Source organism: Pungitius pungitius, chromosome 8 (assembly GCF_949316345.1).
Source record: "Pungitius pungitius chromosome 8, fPunPun2.1, whole genome shotgun sequence".
NCBI classification, from domain to species: domain Eukaryota; kingdom Metazoa; phylum Chordata; class Actinopteri; order Perciformes; family Gasterosteidae; genus Pungitius; species Pungitius pungitius.
Window position 1 is genome coordinate 14,357,162 of NC_084907.1, and position 20,927 is coordinate 14,378,088.

Here is a 20,927-nt window from a genome sequence, read left to right on the forward strand (position 1 = left end):
ACAGAAAAACATGTAAGAAATAATAATAATTTATATGGAAATGCAAAGAACTACTAATCTACTAAAAACTAAGACTTTCTTCAGCTACACCTTGAGCCATTGATAAAACCTGATTTGTTTTTAAGAACCTTTCATAATATGAGTCAATTGTCATTACTGATGTTTTGGAAGTTGATGTTTGTTTAATCAGATGTAAAACATGGGAGACAGTAAAAAAAAAACTATTTCCTTTGCTAACCAAAAAACATGTTACAACAATATACATACACATCCTATATATACAGCATTTCAGTGACTCCCTGCTGTTTAAAAGCATGACCCTTTACTCAACCTTTTACATTGAATGCATCATCTTTCAGTTCACATTTTCTGTTTTGTTCTTTACATGGCACTGTGGACTCAATTGCCGCAACGTCTTTGTCAACAAGACATGATTCATTCAAATTAAATAACAATGTTTCAAAGACAGGTAACATTCATTATTTGTCGATATTCGAAGATAGATAGGTTTATGTTCGTCAGGGATTTCTATACATTGAGTCATTCACTCAAGTTTGAAGTATCCAGTATAATTTATTCCTATAGTGTAGGTTTTTCAACCTCCTGCCCTATTATTATTATTACACATATCAGCCTTAACAACCTAAACAAATAATAAGCATGCACACAAACACAATGACGTCAATATCTACAGTACATGGGCCCTTTTTTAATCTTACCATTTCTACATGTACCCAAGGGGAATAGTTTCTGCTTGAAATAAGGACACACAAATACTGATTGTGGAACAACTCACTTTTTTGTAAGTATGAGAATGTAACGGAAAAAGGAAACTGTCCGTAAGCAGTAGAGATGTAACCCAGCTCAGGACGGCTCACTTTTCTAAAAGGCGCTCCATCGTAGGGTTGATGAACGAAAAGCCAGCGAATGCCGCCTGATCCATGGAGTCTATGAAGTTCTTATCGCTGTGGGAGAGACGAGGCTTCTCGCTGAGGAACTCCCGATCAAAGTTGCTACAGTCATTTGGTGATTTCTGTAATTGACAACAAACGCGTCTCAGAAAAATAATACAACAGAGCCGCTCATCACAGGTTACAGTTATAAGCAAACAAAGCAGAATTTAATCCCCAATGACTTGTATGAGTGGCTTACCACTTTGGGTTTGAAGGGGGGTTCGATCTCTCTCCTCTCCAAGGCCTGCCAGTTGATGTTGTTGAACATCGGGTGTGAACGAATGTTACCCACGATCCCTAGCCTGCGAGTTGGGTCCCTCTCGAACAACTACAGTGATACAAACTCAGAGTGGGTAAGGAATGTAGACAGTTACATCTAAAGAAAAACTCACTTTCATCCACACAAATGTACATTCCTGGATTAAATTAATATAGATTCTCTTCTTAGATATAGATCTTCCAGGAAATCCTCAGATTTAACTATCAAATGATCAAATTTGATCAAAAAAGCAGCCGTGGGCCCTGATACCTACTTGGATGGTTTCTCTTCCATCAACCTTGATCAACTGACTTCTACAATTTTGAAATCCAACTCTTCCACTTGTCTCCTGGATCCGATTCCAACTAAGCTGCTTAAGGAAGTTTTTCCGTTAATTAGCACATCCCTACTGGATATTATGAATCTGTCTTTGTTGACAGGACATGTACCACAGTCCTTCAAGGTAGCTGTAATTAAACCTCTTCTGAAGAAACCTACCCTAGCTCCAGAGGTGTTGGCTAACTACAGACCCATCTCTAATCTTCCCTTCCTCGCTAAGATCCTGGAGAAATCTGTCGCGAATCAATTATGTGACTTTCTACAAAACAATGCTTTGTTCGAGGATTTCCAGTCAGGATTTCGAATGCATCACAGCACAGAAACGGCACTGGTGAAAATTACAAATGATCTTCTACTTGCATCGGACCAAGGACTTGTATCTTTTCTTGTATTGCTGGACCTCAGTGCTGCATTTGACACCATCGATCACCGTATCCTGCTGCAGAGACTGGAACACTTGATTGGCATCAAAGGAACTGCACTCAGCTGGTTTAAATCTTATTTATCGGATCGATCCCAGTTTGTGTTTGTGAACGGTGAATCATCGAGGACCACGAATGTTGGTCACGGAGTCCCACAAGGTTCTGTGCTTGGACCGATTCTATTTACCCTGTACATGCTTCCTTTGGGCGACGTTATCAGAAAACACCGCATAAACTTCCATTGTTATGCAGACGATACTCAACCGTATCTATCGATCAAGCCAGAAGACACCAACCAACTTGTTAAGACTTCAGGACTGTCTTGGAGACATCAAAACTTGGATGACCTGCAACTTCCTGATGTTAAACTCGGAAAAAACGGAAGTTATCATGATAGGCCCAGAGCGCCTTCGAAGTCAGCTGTCACGTGATACAGTCTCTATGGATGGAATTGCTCTGGTATCCAACAGCACCGTCAGAAATCTTGGAGTTCTCTTCGACCAGGATATGTCCTTCAACTCTCATATAAAGAAGACTTCAAGGACTGCCTTTTTTCATCTACGGAATATATCAAAAATCAGGAACTTCCTGTCTCAAAGTGATGCAGAAAAACTAGTTCATGCATTTGTTACTTCTAGACTGGATTACTGTAATTCTTTGTTATCAGGCTGCTCTTGTTAATCGCTTAAACCTCTCCAACTGATTCAGAATGCTGCAGCACGTGTATTAACAAGAACTAAGAAATGGGATCATATAACTCCTGTATTAAATTCTCTGCACTGGCTTCCTGTTAAATCAAGAATAGAATTTAAGGTACTTCTCCTCACCTACAAGGCACTTGCTGGTGAGGCACCGTCTTATCTTAAAGAGCTTGTTACACCGTATTTCCCTACAAGGCATCTACGCTCCGTAGATGCTGGGCTACTTGTGGTTCCTAGAGTTTTAAAAAGTAGGATGGGGGCCAGAGCCTTCAGTTATCAAGCTCCTCTTTTGTGGAACCAGCTTCCACTTTCAGTCCGGGGGGCAGACTCGGTCAGTTCATTTAAGATAAAGCTTAAAACGTTCCTCTTTGATATTGCTTATAGTTAGGGCTGGCTCAGGTTAGCCTGGACCAGCCCTTAGTTAAGCTGCTCTAGGCTTAGACTGCCGGGGGACTTCTTAGGACACACCGAGCCCCTCTTTCACTCTCACACTCTCACTTTCTCCTCCCACAATCATCCATGTTTTATTAATGTACATCACTAATTAAGCTTCTTTCCGGGAGTTTTTTGTGCTTTCTCGCCTAGCAGGTCTCCGTGGATCATAGTTTCGTGCGGACCCCGGTTCTGACTCCTGGCTCATGGCTCTGCTGACACCTGCTGCTGCCATCATCATTACTTTAAATATGATTCATATTACTGTCATCATAAACCAACATCTTTCTGCTCTCCCTCCCCACAGAAGCCTCTGTGGATAGTGGTTCTATCTGATGGAGGTTGTCCCTGCAGTGGTCCTGCCGTACACCTCTTCTGCTACTTGCAATTATTTGTATCATTTCAGTTAGAGAAATTGAATGTATTGTACATCTTTTACATTGTTGATTCTGTACACATGACATCCATTGCATTCTGTCCATCCCGGGAGAGGGATCCCTCCTCTGACGTTCTCCCTAAGGTTTCTTCCCTTTTTTCCCCATTGAAGGGTTTTTTCATATTTTGGGGAGTTTTCCTGTGCCGATGTGAGGGTTTCGGGAAAGAGGATGTTGCATGTGTACAGACTGTAAAGCCCTCTGGGGCAAATTTGTAATTTGCGATTTTGGGCTATACAAAATAAAATGAATTGAATTGAATTGAATTGAAATGTGGAAATAACTTTTTCCCTGGAGCAGAATTGGTCCCCTATGACGGATGTATTTTGTGTAACAGAGTTGGTACTGACCCGCTCAAGCAGGTCCTCGGCCTCCTTGTTGATCCAGCGGGGATAGTGGGGAGTATCCATGCGGATGGACTCAAATAGCTCATCCTCATCATCTCCATGGAAAGGCGACTGACCAATCAACATTTCGTACAGCAACACCCCAAATGACCACCAGTCAACGGAAAATGAGTATTTCTGACCCAACAGGATCTGAGTTTAAACACAACACCATAAAAAAAGAATTATTATTGACAGCTACAGTGACTTGTTCTCACACAAAATGCTGAAAGCATTTTAATATGTTTCAGAACAAGAACGAGTCTAATTCGTCAGTATGAAACACGTTACCTCTGGAGCAATATAGTCAGGAGTACCGCAGAAAGTTGTGGCACGATTCTCTCCGAACACGTTCTCCTTGCACATACCAAAGTCGGCTATCTTTATGTGCCCCTCATGGTCCAGCATTACATTGTCTAACTTGAGATCTCTGGAAACAAAAACAATGAGATGAGTAACCCATCAAAGCACCAATCATGTGGTAATCCATTACAAACTTTGAAAACAGTATACTTATATTCTGGTTATGCAATTGCAAGCACCTACACTATTTATTTTTTAACCTTTAGTGCAAGAAAATAGAAAAAAATTCACAGTTACCCAAGCATCCCCTGTTCACAATTGCATTGCAACACAATGACACTTTAAAAAAAGTGTTAAAATGCGTGGGATTATTTAACCAAGCAGTTTCAAGCGTAAACAAGTTCACTTTCGCAAAGCTCTTGAAATTATTTTGTGTATTTGTGTGAAAAAATGGAATGTGGTCAGCTGTGATGTAAAGAAAATGGAAAAAATGAAAAATGGCCGTATATATACTGTACACCTAGAATCAATGCATATGTTTGCTCTGACCTGTAGATAATCCCTTTGGTATGCAAGAACTGGAGACCACAAATTATCTCGGCGGAGTAGAACCTGGGGAGAGAAACAAGGCAGACAGACATGAACATTTCATCTCAGGTGGAATCCACCCGGTCTGCTGCGTGGCCATCTCACTAGTGTCTCACAGCTGAACACTTGTATCACTGCAAACTTATTTCAGTGTAGGGCTGAATTATTGAGTAGTACATTTGTATGGAGTAGCAGAGGTGAATAACGCTCTCATAATGTGAAACCTGAGAGCAGAGTTAAGCTGAAAGATTAGCCTGCCTGTCGCTGCCCGTCGTCCATGTCAGGTGGTCGAGTGGCCTCCGCTCTAAACCAATAAGTCTTCTTTCGATGTACACCAAAGACTGACGAGGACTAAGCTTTGTGGTTTTATTTATTAACCATTTGACACTTAGAATAGAACAAGTTAGCCTGTGCACACATACATGCACATGTACATGCAGCTCTCAACCTCTTCTAGAAACCACACTAATAACCTAAAACACAATGTAAACGGACGGCTAGATGCAGTATAAATAAATCATTTGGGCTTTTGAGGTGTGGGACTAGACTCTCTACCACCGGGTCAAGAGGTCGAATAGAGGTTGACGAAGAACGGGGCCTTTGTGGTGATAAAGATCAGAATCTAGATGTATCATGTTCAAACATATATACTGAAACAAATAAAAATACACTCCATTTTATTTTCTCACTCACTTAAGGTAAAATATCCATCCAGGCTGAATACAGCCAGTGAGTGAGGAGGACTGTAGTGGATACTAACACAAGATCAGGTGTCTGTTTGTTAAGCAGGGAATTACTCCTGTCAGCTCATGAGCCTCCAGTTTAACTACAGGAACGGTAACAGCAAAACCCAATTTAATGTTTAAACACCCACCGGTATGGTCATAAGGTGTCAGAAACGACAATGGTTAATGCATTGATGGTCTTGATTTGTTTCTATCTACACAACATAAAACTACTTTAAACAACAATGCAAACACTAAAGTCTACAGGGGTAGTTGTTGTTGTTTTAACAATTTAAATCAAGCCTGCTTTGCTTCACTTTTAAGATACATAAGATGCATATTTCTGCTTCTCCTTTTTTGTTATAATACTTTATTCATTATATTTTATTAAAATATATTTATTATTATGTTATCATATTTATTCTTGAGGTGCTTAAATTAATTTAGGGATGTCTAAAATTCCTGGTCAAACAAGAAAACTCAAAAGAGCTGCCAGTGGTCCTTGTGGTGAGAAGAAGAAGTCACCGGGACATCCACAACAGATCTGTGAACTACAGTTTCAAAGCCTTGAGTGAGGGTGAGGAGAATAATCGAATACTGAAAAATACATTAATAGGTCGCCAAAACTTTAGAGTAACCTTTAATGAACTGAAAACGCTGTGAAATTGTTCAGAGTAAAAATCGGGAAAACCGACAACTCCCAGACACTGTGGTTCGGACCTTTGAATCTCTAAAGCCTCAAAGAATACACTTTTATACACTAATTTAATCTTAATAAGGCCACAATTTACCAAATCGACATTGTGCTGTCAAGAAGGCTTAAAAGTAGTGATTGAGACCATAAACTCATTAAAAGTAAACTTTACTGAGGTAATAAATCAAGTGAAGTGTTTCAATGTCAAACTTATTGAGTCTTGTGCGTTGGCTTCACTTTTCAAAGCTGGAGGTTATCACCTGAAAAAAACTAGCTGAAATCAATACAGGTGCAACTATTTACGGGGGGGAGACATGGTGCTTATATTAAACAGCACCTGCAAAGAAATGCTTCATTTTCATCTTTGTAAATGTTAGAAATGTCAGAAAATGTAGCTGGCTCTGGCTCAGGTGACAGTAAGTTTTAGAATGAAACACCTTTCCTTTTATTAGAGGGCCAGTGTTTTTTTTTCCTGGAGGGATTCCCACAGAGCAAAGAGTAGAGAGGTGGGTGGTGGTAACTGATACCTCCCCATACAAACACTACACGAGCACCGAGACCGGCCTAGTCCTTAAAAGGCCATTCAGCAGGAGACACGCAGCTTATAGACACCAGCCCCAGTCCAGCAGGTTTCAGTATATCATGTAAACATAAAAACGCATAATGGGACAGGGACAAAGAGAGTCACTAGGAGAATAAACATGAGCTCATGTTTTTACATTAACTCCTGCACAGCTGTAGGAACTGCACGGCACGGAGTATTGATAGCAGGTTATGCATGTTTTTATGACACTGACTTTGTATGTTGTAACGTCTTGTGCTACAGGTGTGACTCACGTGGTTCTGTTAAGTTCAAAACGGCCTTTCTCCTGAATATGAAACATCAGGTCTCCTCCGTTCAGATACTCCATCACAAAGAACAGATGCTCCTGTTGACAAGTTTCAGTGTTGAGGGTACAGTTACAACTAAACGTGTAGAGTACAGAAACACCAATGACATGAAACAGAATACCTTGGTATGGAAGGTGGAGTAAAGGTGTGTGAGAAAGGGGTTTTCCCAGGCTAAAGCCAAGACCCTCTTCTCTACCATGGTGCACTCCACGTCGTCATCCATCAGCACCACGTCTTTCTTCAAAGCCTTCACTGCAAAGTACTCACCACGACCCTTCAGCTCGGCCAGGAGAACCTGGGACGCAGAGAAGACGAGCAGAAGAGAGACTTTGATTGCTTTCTGTCATTTAAAAGCATGAAGCTTGAAATGCCGGTTAAGTCACGCGTCTTGTCTACGGTTCGTGGTTTGATCCAACGCCTACATTTCACGTGTTTCATTTGTTTGTGTGCCAGTTTATCCGACATGTGTTGACAGGTCATCCTCTCACACCTGAGTTGGGCTTTTTCACAGCAGACTTCACAATGACATGGTGGCTCTGTACCTTGCCGAAGCTGCCTTTTCCCAAAACCTTGTGGAAGACAAAGTGGTCCACGTTGATGTGGGTCGAATGGGTGATGCGAGAATGAGGTCGAGAGTTGGCCCCCTCCCACAGTCTGCCATAGGGAGAAGCATCTAATGGACAGACATATTATCATTTCATATTATTACTGAAATACACTCAACATAATAATGAATAATGTTCTGCAGGTATCATTATTATTGGAGAGCATGTACTGCTCACATGGAAGCACATACAGGGAAACGCTCACTTACCTGCAATTTCCAGTCCGGCGATCTTGTTAACTTCATCGTAGATTCCAATATCGGGCATATCAGGCAGGTTGGGATCTGAGCGGCGGGTGGACGATTTCTTCGAATAGAGAAAGATGAATAAATGAATGGCGAGGAACGGTCTAATCTCGCATTTTGCTGTACAAATAGTTTGGTTGCCAGTTAAGTACTTCTGCTTGTTTTGAGAGGGGGGGGGGGGGGGGGATTGTAGGTTGGGTTAATGTATTCAAACATTACAGCAGTGGTTTCTGCACCTGCTGGAGATATGCAACCTACTGAGTGCACTTTTCTAGCTTGTTCCATTTTTTGCCTTAAGATTCAGTATCAGCTTTGGACTTGGACTGCATCCAAATTAAGTGTTACCAAGCTCACGTCAGACTCGCCTCCACACTCAAAATACCAGAATACAAAGCGGGTCCGTTATTGTAAGCAGGAATGTTCTAATCTAAATATCTAGCTAACGATTACATGAGAAAATGGTTATAGTTTGTTATCATCATGAGCATCTCATTATGTAAGTTCATTTAATTAATCTCGGTTTACTAATGGCAGAGTAAGCAATAATGGAATAGATATCCACAATGTGTGTTGTGGTACTTTGTCTTGTACTTGTACTACCCATCTTAAGACGTCACTATGTCTTGACTCTTGATAGGATCAAGCATTGAATGAGGTCGTGACTTCATAAACTCACCTGGGTGACTTGTGTGAGTGCTTCAGCTAGTAGTTTCTGGTTAATACCACAAAGGTTGGCTACTTTATCCTGACACTTGTGATGGACATTCATGGCGCAATCTGAAGACCAGAACAAACAACAAAAAACTGTTTATGATAAAAGTACTTTTCCTCTCCAACAATTTTTCACACATGTTGTCACTGTACCTTCACACTTTAGGCCTTGTTTGACAAGACCCCACAGCAGACTTCCACAGTGGTCGCAGAAGGTTGGACTCATGTAGTTGTGGTTCTTAAAACGGTGCGGCATGTCAATTTTAAAACGCTCCTTCTGGAACTGCAGTGACAAACGAGAGTCATCATCTCCATGAGGGATTCTACTGAGCGGCCTGTGAGCACCTGCCAGACTTTTTCCCCCCCCTTCTTGCTTTGTTTTACGATTTTCTCCATGAACTCAGTGTCAGAAGTGACCACAGTGAAGTTCATTGTTCGTTTACTACTACACTGATTTAGAGTTCCCCCCTGAGAACGCATCCCATGTTTGTGTCAGATTATTTCCATGCCACCATTATCTGGGTCAATTGGTCTTGTGCTGTCTTTGTCTGTCAGTACTACTGATCACTCACAAGAGGCTCTTATTGGATGTGGACAATAACTAAATGTATTAAACTCATTGTTCAAACTGTTAAGGAGAGATACTTCACAACAAAAAAAGAGGGAGAAAAAGCTCACACTAAACTGAAATTGTGAGACATATGGAGGACACTCACAGTACATGTTGTACTGCAAAACAAGTGATACGTACCACAGTATCGCGACTGTTGGCAGCAGTACCAGTACATCTGCCGATGATTTTGTCTATGCACTTCTTGTGGATGGCTGCATTGCATTCTAATAAAAAAAACAAGATAAAAATATTATTTGTATATTTGTTTCAGTATTTGAGCATATCATGTAAACTGGCCAGACAAATAAAACAGTGAAATGTGTTGTTAATAGATACCATCTGAACTTTGCTATTTAAAGTATGGCACAGGATTTATTTAATTATTGTACACTTACGCCTGCATTTATAGCCTTGCTTGTTGAGTCCCCTGTGTGAGGCAAAGCAACACAAATAAGTCAGACTTTTTTCTTATTTAATCACGTGAATTTGAGTGGTTTTCTGATCACTTAGAGATAATGGAAAACTGCTGCACATATGTGCTGATTACTATCTCATGGTCTCCTTTTCTACTTCCTCTACCAGCTTCAAAGCACAACTATAGCCAAGAAAAGGCAAACATTGACACAGACAAATGTCACAACGTAAAGGCTAAGTTCACCTTAATAGTATAATCAATAACTCCACAAGCAATCAGTTTGGTTAACGCTGTTTTGTTGGAAATTAGCCAACTCAAATAACAGGAAGTTCCCAAATACTGGCTTTAATCTGTCATATGTCATTCTCCGCATTTTAGTTTATCTCATCTGTGGTTTATGAGTTGCCTTCAAGTTATTTTAGAGGTTTGTATACAGGGCGGATGAGTAGGCTGGACTGACCAGACAAATTCTCTGCAGACGGAGCAGAAAGTCGGCTGCCTGAAGAACGTGGCAATGAACTCGTGGTTCTTTATGACGTGGATCTTGGCTTGTTTGATGGCCCCCCGTCTACGGTTCAGGTTAGGAGCCCCCTCCTCCATCTCCTTGGTAGCCTGGTTACTCTCTTTGAGATACACAGAGAAACACACTGATCAGTCATCGCACAACATTGCAGCAAAAAAATAACGGTAATTTTGCATCAACACATATTGATAGATCAACAAATGAATGGTGATCTTTGGCAATCAAAAATGATAAATATTTTAAACAATAAATGACGCCACTTTGAGTCCAGATTAAACTATTTTCACCTGCCCTTTATTCCTTTTTTTTTTTGTATACTCCCAGAATCTGTTGATAGCTAAGTGTTGTTTGTTTGGCAGATTATTTGAGCTCTCTCGCAGCTGTTGATCCAAACATTGTCATGGTGTGAAGTACTACTTCTACTTTGTCCCTGACCAGGGAAACAGCAGCCCGAAAGTTGCGAGGAGTCTTTTTACACCGCATGCCGACATCGCACTCATATCTGTCTTATGCCTTTGTTATCTATGGCCAACTTTCTACACAGTAAACATAGGATTTGATTGACTCCCTTGAGTGCAGCAATTGTCCTTTTAATTACATAAGTCACACTCACAGTTCAAACCTGTGGAGACTATTATTCGCTTTCATTAATCAGAAATCGATCACAGGTCCCAATAGAACCCGGTGCCTACTCGAATGACACTCATTTGGCATTGCGAGTCTTAGAGGTACTTGTGACCAAGAGTACAGAGGAAATATGCTAAGATGTTTCCATCTCATGTGCTTTACCTGTATCCACTCCTTCCAGAAAATACTGCACAGCCATCATCACTTTCCCAGAAGGATGGAGATCCACCTGAACACACAAACAAATAGACGCACACACGCCGTCACACTTTGTCTGCTTATGAGATTGCTCTAAGGAGGGGCGACAGATAATGTGTAATGTGCTACCCAGAACTCAGCACGCCCGTTGGCCTTCTTGCAACGCTCAGCGAGGACGGACACACCGACAGTGACCTCAGCCAGCGGCTCCTCGGCTGTCTTCATCAGCAGCACCTCTAGCACACGACCCTCATATATGTGGGCATCGAAACTGGCCTTCCACGCCGGATACATGGTGGGCTTGCGCTGAACCAGGGTCTTACCCCGTTCTGGACATAGGAAGAAGAGGAAGGTTAAGATACGGACTTCTTCTTTTTTACAGAAACTACTTCTGTAAAATCTTAGTGCGGTTTAAGCTATCAGTTCGTCACCAGTTGTCAAGGCCTCCTTCATCTTGATTGCACAGAAAGGCGGGTCAACGAGAGGAGACATCACGCCCATGTCGTACGAGTTGAAGGCGATCCTCAAGAAAGGAGCCATGTTGCCGAGCACCAAAGACACCTGCTTTCAGAGGTGGACGAAGGCAATCTACGCTGTGAAATGTTTCTATAACGACTAGTTAGTTACACACAGCTAGTTGATTGTCATGTCCACTTATTGCATTAACACACACAGGTGCATATTCTGCAAGAATACACGGTGTTGCAAGATAAGTGTTACAGGTATCTGTATTTACATTGTGAAACGGAACAATGTCAGAGAATATTCCTGACATCCTGTCAGATAACAAAGAGTAGATGACCGTTGAAGCAAAAGAAACATTAAACAGGGGAAAAAAAACTCAACAGAAGGAATCCATCTTCCAGGACTCATTGTACAGCTATGTATAGAAAAATGATTTTGTAATTGTAATTATTAAAATTATTGTTGTTCTTTATTATCTAATTTTGAGACATTTCAACCCCACTTAGGAGTGACACAAAAAGAAGGTTTGACTCTTAAATGTGTTTTGTATCTAAAAAGCTAATTAATTGTTTGAGGCAAAACAATAAAGGAAAAGTGAGGAAAGAAAGATATAACAATAATCATGACGCTTAGTTTGTATTTATTATATATATTTTTAATAATTATTATTTATTAGATTAAGCGTATTCTGGAAATTGAATATGTTAACATTTTCACAAATGTTAGTTAAACAAATAATTATGTTGGTGAACATTTTTCATTTTGTCATGGAAAAGCAAGCCACAAATGATTGAAAAAAACTCATCATATAAAAGTGGATGGACAATATTTACATTCTTTTACATTTGGGGTGAAATATATGCTATTATATTGGTGGGAGATCCATATCAGCCTACACTAGCACTAGCTATACTAGACTGAATCTTACATGTGTCACAGATGGAACCACACAACCTCTGGTGTAACTGCTACACCGGTTTCAGGATGTGCAATGGCAAAAAGAGACGCCCATCAAACGTGTTGGCGGGCCCGTTCGGTTGTTGTCCTACATGTCTTGCACACTCCTCAATAACAAACAATGTGGTTTGCCGAGGTTTAAATGTGCCTGCATCATTTGAACCTCTGATGCATTCTTTGATTCCCTGTTGCTGTGTTTTCTTGACTGTGTGGTTTTTGAAAGGTTGCTTCTGTAACAGCGGAGGTGTTTTCCAGTGCTGAAAAACTCAGAACAGGCCTAAACCTGTCACTGACAAAAATACAAACGTGCAGCACACCGCAGTTGGGCTGGCTGGTTTTCACAACCTTTAAAAGCCTATTCTGAGATCAAAGGAATACACAGAAAATCACAGAGAAGAAAAAAGTACACACAATGGCTCACTGCGGCAGTTAACTGTGATGGCAGGGTTTTAGTTAATCAATAGCAACCCCACTGTGTAATATTGAGGTCGGTGGTGATTGATTAGCTAGAAAATTGTTCATGTGCAGTTTCGATTTGATTCCTCTGTTAAATTCAGTAGTACTTCTGTCCTATCCACCGGTATGATGTAACTTCCACCTGACTTCCTAATATTCATTTGTATGTTACCTACTTCTTGATACCGAAGCAGAGGTAACACATACTACTACAAAGAATATTATTACGCTTAAAATTTGGGATATGGAATAACAATCACATTCTAAATTGTCATGCCGTGTTTGCTTGCATTTGAACAACGGATCTTCGTAAATAAGACATGCAGTTATATGAAAAGTTTTGGATTTAGTGTGTATAACAGTTTACAACGATTTGCACAGGTAAAACTATGACTACGACCATTGAAAAGAATCAGTACTCTGATTGTCTTTAAATGATGTGGTTTATGTCTATGGGAGGAGTGGGGGGTGGGGGTAAACGAAGACGTCAACTCACGCCAGCAGTTTGCGATCGTGTTTGATTTATGACACATATGTAAAGAGCGAGACTCCCGTTTCTGTCCAGACCTGCCCGCATTCCTCCTCACAGCGGGGTGTTGCGACAAAGTATGCGACCCGTGTGATTCTGTGAGCTGGACTGGAATTCCTTATTACCACCCCGGCCCCCCCACGCGATGGTTCCCGTGGCTAAAAGGGACCCCGATGTCCCTCATGCAGATCGCTATCCGAGCACAAAGCGGTAGCCAGTATGGATCGGATTGCATCTAGTCCCACCGCTTCACCTGTGCAACCAATCAGCCGCGGAGCCCGTGGCGCGTGAACCAGGTGACAGATGCCATCGCGCATAGTTTATGTTTCTTTAAACAAGGGGACTCTGTCCGGAAAAGTTTCAATCACAACCGCTTGTTAAAACACAAGGTATTACCAATGATGTCATGGCTATTAGATTTAGATTTAGTTTATAAGAGTAGAAGGTGTGTTTACGTTAGTACTGTGAATTACAATTCGCGTACACGGTCACGGTTGAACGATGTGATAATACGGTTAGTTTCCCCCCAACAAAAAAGAAGAACGCGGGTGCGTTCCCGTTAGGCTGTTCCTGCTTTGCGAAACTTTAGACAAACTCCACACATTTGAGAAACCTCGACTAAAAAAATGAAAAAAGTAACATCGGTCTCACCTCGTCCTGCAAGTTGTGCTGTTTCTTTATTGCGGGGGAAGCTGCTCTTTATTTTCCTCTCGTCTTTTCGCTCAGCGAGTCCTTCGAAAGAGGAAGTGCGGCGCGCTCCCGCAGCTCGCTCGGTGAACTGTGACGTTTCCCTGCTACACGCACACACACACACACACGCGCGAACGCGCACGCGCAAACACAACGGTCCGTTGCCCAGGAGTTTCAATGCACTGAGTTGCCGCATTTTGAATGAATACGTTTGTGTCGCTTCTTATTTTCAGCCTGTGTGGGACTGTGCACGTCTATCCTTCTCACGTGCATTTGTTTCAGTCACGTTTCAGTCAACATGATTCACACCATGATGTTCACTGCAGACCTGTTGATCACCTGAGCTGAAAGAACACCTGTCGGGACGACTATAAAATCGGACTACGATATCGGCGTATAGCTGACCTCAGGTCGCTCTTGGATTGTCACCTGAACTGGAATTACATATGGCCACACTGGCCCCCATCCTGGTTCCTCTGGTTTTCTTGGTTCCCCTTTAGCTGTTTGTGAGGCAAGGGGTGGGGTCACGAGGCTGTTCGGCTGTGGGGGAAGTTCTGAGGCTTCAGCCTGGTTCTTGCTGGTGAGGAGGTGGCTGATTTGGCTCCTGCAGTATTTTTCAGGTATACGAAAGCCCTCCAAATAATGGATTTCCTTTATTTATCTCACTGACGCCCTCACAAACACACACTCAAATATACCCTTCTTGTACGAAGGTACAAGGGTGGATATGCTGGTCTCATCAGATGGCACTAATGAAATGTCGGCTGGCTGAGTCATATTGAAGTATGTGGGGTTTAATTAACAGGCTGGCCGTGCACAGGTGTGCTAGTGTTCCCCTCTCCCCTCTGAGAATCTCAATTCTTCTGCTCCTTATCTCTGACAGATGCACATGCCCACCTCAAGTGGTCCTCTCCTTCTGTTCTTCTTCTAGCAAACACACACACCCACACATAATGTGTGTTCCACTCGTGGGATGTATAGGCTGTTGATACTGAGACTAATGCAACATGGGATTGATCCATCTAAATCTAAATCGTCTATAATACAGATACTGTGTACATTCAACATTATATTCCACAGGATACTCCAAGGACTTGTATCTTCTTTAAAACAACTTCCATCACTTAAGTTTCAACCGTGTTAACCATTTATTTGTATATGAACAGGCAGTAAAACAGAAAAGCATCCATCTATAAAAAAGGCAGATGAAGAGACATACAGCTGGACGCATGATAAAGTGTCAGGATTTTGATAAAAACATAATAAGCTACACTTATTTTGGAGTCTCAGGCAGAGCCAAGACTCCTGTAAGTAGGCAGCAGCAGTGTATCTCTCAGCCAATGATATTTCTACATCACATACCCACACTTAATCCACTTCCTCTTGTATATGATAACAAGGAGGAAGAAAACATGCGCATTGAATGCAGTAATTCAGCATTTTGGATAATATAGAACCTTCCAACGGCTCATTGATGGACATGTTATATCAGGTGGTTAATGCAATCCAGTGTAAGTGTAAAATCCACAATTCTTTGTTGGAGGGGAGAGGTTTGTCGGTTTTGCAGCGACTTCTCAAAGACTTCAGGCAGATTTTCATTCCTCAGGACAACGGATGGCCCGGTTTACATGCGTTTACACTTCTTTCTCCGCAGAATTTTGCAGATGACAGAATGGTCACAGACGAATATATAGAGCAGCGTGCAGACCCCATTTACAGGTAATAAATGTTCAGTCAGAGGCGCAGAGGGTGCTGGAGGCTTCGTTTCTCTGTTTGTCCTGCTGAGGGAGAGAGGGCTATTTAAAGCTTCAGGGGAGGTGGAATAGGTGTAACATTGACTTGGCAGTGTAGGCTGCAAAGAGTTTGCAAAGTGGGACATACCAGTGTGTCCCTCTGTTCTTCCAGGCTTTTTTTTCTCTTCCTCTCACTGTCGTTGGAAGGTGCATCGAGACACAAGACACGGTGCAAACCCAGAAATGTCAAGTGGACACGGCTATTTCACCATATCTGCCCATATCTCAGACTTGTTTTTTATTGAAATCTCAGGCTCTTACGTAATCAAGTCCTTTACCCCTGATGATATGCCTCCCACACATGAGAGGATGAGACTGCATGCTGTTGTAACTCACGGCATTGACGCAAACACAGACAAAAAATGTTATTGCACACAACTCTTGTTGTAAGAGCATTGTGGTAAGCCAAATGCAATAGATGAGGAAGTTAGGTGTAGAAAACTATTTCAGCTTCATTGTCAACTGTTCTCACTGACTCCTGAGACTGAGCACATATAACAGAGCTGAATGCATCCAACCTTATTGAGTAGGCTGTGTGTGTATAATTGATTATTTGTTGCTCTCTACATCGTTCCCGCCTGCAGCGGTAAGCTTGGATTATGACACCGTTGCAGCCCCACTGTAAAAAAAAATGTTAACCACAACAGCAAACTTGTATCACTTGTTTTCAATAAGTAGATTAGTTAGTAGATTAGTATGTGGAGGATTTGTTTAATGTGAAACTGGACCTGTCGTTAGAGTCTTAGCAATGATGCAAACGATGTCCTATTTCCTGCTGTTTTGCTGTGACCAGACAAACCACAAATAGCAGTACGGTACACGTGATGAAAAATATATATTGTGTCATTACCTATTTAGCAACTGAGGAAAGTAACCAGCACTTGATAAAAAAAAGTGAAGCGACTGAGGATGGAGAAACAGAATTGGGGCTAGGGAGGGAGGGCAGAATGATAAATGATCCGTCCTCTAAGTAGGACGAGGTGTCTTCAACTTTCAAAAGCCCTAGAAAGCAAACTTTCTGCCCAGTGTACTGGGTCAGGAGGCCTCTCGGGAGGAGACGAGAAGCTGAGCAGGCCTGGCCTCTCTTTGGCCGTCTAGCACATTGGTCCGCACATCACTCAGTCCTGATGAGTTCAAAATGCGATCGGAAACACTTCATCAGATCATGGTGTACACGTCAGTGCAGACTCGCACAAGACTTCATCAGCAGTGACAGGAAGTCAAAGCCAGCCTGTTGTGCTTAAATGTGGTCCCAAGAACCCAAATTGAGGATTGTTTTCAACCTAAATTCATATATTTATAGAATATCATATGCTAACAGAAAATGTTAATGTTAAACCAAAACGACAATGCTAGAGTGGGATTAGCTGTTCTCAATTACAATATAAAACAAATTTGGGGATGTGAAGTGGCCATTCAATTTAATTACTCTAAAAAGCCTGAGTCCCCTACCTTAAATAGAAAACACACTGGTTGTTTCCATTGTTAAAGGCTTTTACTTGCTTTGAAAATAGTCAGAAATTCCGACTTAATTAAGCATCAGGCACAGTACAAAGTCCAAGACACTGATTACGTAGTGATCAGTGAACTTCGTGAGCCATATTTCAGTGCAGAGCAGCAAGCTCTGCAAAAAACTGTTTGATGAGTCTTGAAACATATTAAATTGTTTTAGGTATTTAGTTGGCAAAACAGATTTAAAAGTGTGTACATGACTTAGGTACAGTAGATAAAGATCTTGACCTCTTTGAAGGTACAAGTATGTCTTTTTCAGCTTAATTAGGGTCCTCGCTACGACTAGTCGTAGAGGAACCTATTGTATTTCAAGGAATTCTTATTATTATTCTCACAAACTGAGGGCCTTTTGGGGGCCTTTATCATATTCAAAAAGTTGTTAATTTTGCCATATCCCTTTTACATGCAATTTATATTTTAAATTAAAAATATTTATATTTATTTCGTTTTAGATCCAAAAGGGAAGTGGTAGGCCGTTTTCTTGATTTTCATTTTCAATCAATAACGAGAAAACGCAAGTGGGCAGTCGTTTTCACGTTTTTCGTTTAGAACCAAAAAACGAGACCAACTGACAACTTTATACTCCGTCAATTTCTTTTGTGGTTTTTCCAATAAAACGAAAATACGAAGCGTAGCCACTAAAACGAAAGTACGATTTTCACAGTAAGAATCAACGCAACCGTCTGCAATGACAGAGGTTTCCAGGGTAACATGAGGAGAAAAGTTCATTCCTGGAGAAAAAAATAAATAATCCTGGTTTTGGATCTGTTAGCAGCAGTAGTTGACTGCACGCACCTTCGCTGCTCTTGGCTCTTATATTTATTTTCCACGTATTGTGTTGCTTCAGTGACCTCAGAGACAGTTTAATGAGACGTAAACGGGTTCACATCTCCACCACTAGGTGGCAGAATACTTGTATTTAAACCATAAATTGAATTATACGTATATAACTGTTCATGTTATTTATCTAGGTTATTACAGATGTATTTAATGCTGTTTATTTCATGTGGTTTTAGGGTTCATTTGCAACCATTGTTGTATTCATCTTGTTATATTTCATTAATGTTCATTAATTCTGGTTTGTTCATCACACGTCCATCCTAAATTGAACGGTTAGGCCCAAGAGGTCAAAGGTCCCAGATGATAAATAATGTTGGTCAAATGCTGTGGTCAAGGGAAAATGACTTGTATCGCATTCAGACATTTTGACTCTAGAATACTTTATATCTACAATGTTTTACATTTGTTCTCGCTAGACAAGAACAATACAGATATGAATTAACTCCTATAATGTTACCTTTTATTTGACCCTCAGGGTGACCTCTGGAGCTGTGGACAGATGCATACCGTCAGGCTAGAATTGGGTTGGGAACCATTGCAGCAGACAACCTGCTGTTAAGCATGTTGGACACACAAGCATGACACTGTTACAGAAAATCTATTTCCCACCGAATAACACTGGTCTGCTGAAGCCGGTTTGGCAGGAGGGTTTTACATTTTAAAACTGTTAATCTAGGACCGTGAACTGAGAGAATAAACATGTCCCTCAATATATAGATAAGTTTGCAGTTTAGTGACACTGGAATGTCATTTAGTAGAAGAAAAGAATGTTTGGACAGGTTGTCTCCAGTGGCAGAGAGACACTTTTTGAAATTAGTACCCTCTTTAGTTGTACATGTGAGTAAGTTCCTCTATCATCACCAAAGTCAAAGGTCACGTTTATCTTGAGGACACTGTGATGTCCTTGATATAGCAGCAACCAGGAGTCCCATGGTAACTCCGGAGGTGGACAGAATCTGTGCACGGGACAACAAGTAACCCTGGACTCCATGAATCTGGACTTAACAGAAGAGTGGCAAGAGTAAAGCTGCTATTGAAAGAACCATAAGAAATCATGTTAAGAGTTTTCCACAAGGCACGTGAGAGACACGGCAAACATGTGGAAGAAGGTGCTTTGGTCAGATGACACCAAAACTGAACTGTTTGCCCTCAATGCCAAACGCTGTGCGTGGTGGAGACCCAACACTGAGCACAACATGCCAACAGGGAAGCATGGTGGTCATGGCATCATTTCACATTCTATATTTTACCTATTTACAAGTTGAAGAAAGAGATAAATATAACAAGTGCTGACAATGTCTTCTTGTGACACCAATAAGGCATTTGAGTCCATCTAGAAAAATTGTGGCAATTTATTAAGAGCACTGTCCAGCAGTACACTAACATCTGGGTAAAGCACATTCCATCTCTAACGCTTCCTGGTCCTGAGCGCTTTGTTGGTGCCAAATTGTGACACTGGTGTTAGTGAGTCCACCTCTTCACTCTGCTGATGCATCCGGCCTCGCTGTAACTGGGGATAATCTTCCTTGAAATAGAAATTGAATGTTTTAAAATGGTTTTCTCTTGGAAATAACATTTCTCTGTCGAGAAGCTGCCCCAAAATCTGGCTTTAAGGTGGAACTACCATGGACGCAATCAGTGATGACTTAAGTTTTTTCAAAATAGTAACAAATCTGACAGCAATAAAACTGAAGTAATATTCTTTGGAACACAGTTGATCCTCTCATCCTTTGACCTCGTCGGCTTAAAACATTCAATTGAGGATGGAAGTGTGCCAAATAAATATGTAGGTTAATTATTATTAATGTTTAATATAAAGAAAGCAAACACATCTTCAATAGAAGTATGTTTGGGCAACAGTGGTTGCAAATGAACCCTAAAAACCACATGAAATAAACAACATTATACATCTGTAATAACAGATCAGTAACTTAAACATAACATATTTAACATTTATTTAATTCTATGGTTTAAATATATATGTTTTGATACCTGGTGGTTAGGGTTGCCAACTCTCCCACTCCCAAATCAGGGACACTTTCGCAGGCTGACAGGGGGGGTGCTAGCGGTCAAAATTGCCCATAATTCGGGATGTCCCGGGTAATACGGGACGGTTGGCAACCCTACTAGTGGTGGAGATGTGAAAAAGTTTACTCTGCTTCTGAAGCAAGACGTGTTCACATCTCCACCATTCATGCCTCATTTTTTCTTAACCCCCCCCCCCCCCCCCCACAATAATTCAACATTTGCATATCTGTGATAGCTATACAAAAAACAAATAAAAAGCATATTCACCTGTGTACTGGTTTCCTGTTAGTAAAGTATGAGAGCTCCTTTAACCAACGTTAGGAACAAGACGGACCGATGGTTCACTGTCTTACCTGAGCTCACGTTGGACTTTTTAAAGACATGTTTTGAAGTCTAAATGATCGATAAATCGTCACAATCTTAGTAAGATATGAGTCTACACTCTTCTGAAGATTGAAAGTGAAGGCTTTCATAGTTAACGTTACCTTTCGAGGGTCGGATGCAGATACGCGAGCTGCCGTTAACGTGAACGTTTGCTAGCGCATTAGACACTAACGTCACGTGACCGAACCTGTGACGCATTCGTTCCACAC

At 41.2% G+C, this 20,927-nt stretch overlaps 2 protein-coding genes across 3 annotated transcripts in view; one reads left to right on the top strand and one right to left on the bottom strand.

Moving 5' to 3' along the window:
- Positions 1-20,927, top strand: part of LOC119194246 (small ribosomal subunit protein eS26) — a 226,092-nt gene that overhangs the window by 90,181 nt on the left and 114,984 nt on the right. The window lies entirely within an intron of this gene.
- prkcda (protein kinase C, delta a) lies at positions 163-14,366 on the bottom strand. 2 transcript variants are annotated; one of them, XM_037447937.2, is made up of 18 exons: positions 14,123-14,366; positions 11,496-11,628; positions 11,194-11,393; positions 11,029-11,095; positions 10,177-10,339; positions 9,697-9,728; positions 9,440-9,525; positions 8,842-8,971; positions 8,654-8,754; positions 7,942-8,038; positions 7,670-7,800; positions 7,249-7,422; positions 7,074-7,165; positions 4,779-4,841; positions 4,218-4,356; positions 3,891-4,079; positions 1,153-1,281; positions 163-1,033 (listed from the first exon to the last, which is right to left on the bottom strand). In XM_037447937.2, the coding sequence occupies exons 2-18, from the start codon at positions 11,602-11,604 to the stop codon at positions 875-877; spliced, it is 2,061 nt and encodes a 686-aa protein (XP_037303834.1). In that variant the 5' UTR covers positions 11,605-11,628; positions 14,123-14,366; the 3' UTR covers positions 163-874. The 2 variants fall into 2 exon arrangements, with proteins under 2 accessions (XP_037303834.1, XP_037303833.1); XM_037447936.2 differs by having other exon boundaries at positions 11,496-11,625; positions 14,123-14,365.

What these genes read in the sequence shown, in the direction of transcription:
- prkcda (XM_037447937.2), bottom strand. Translation starts at nt 11,604, where the DNA reads ATGGCTCCTTTCTTGAGGATCGCCTTCAACTCGTACGACATGGGCGTG. An exon ending in GAAGGAGGCCTTGACAACTG is followed by an intron (nt 11,394 to 11,495) that starts GTGACGAACTGA and finishes TCCTATGTCCAG; the next exon opens with AACGGGGTAAGACCCTGGTT. An exon ending in CGCCGGACTGGAAATTGCAG is followed by an intron (nt 7,801 to 7,941) that starts GTAAGTGAGCGT and finishes TCTGTCCATTAG; the next exon opens with ATGCTTCTCCCTATGGCAGA.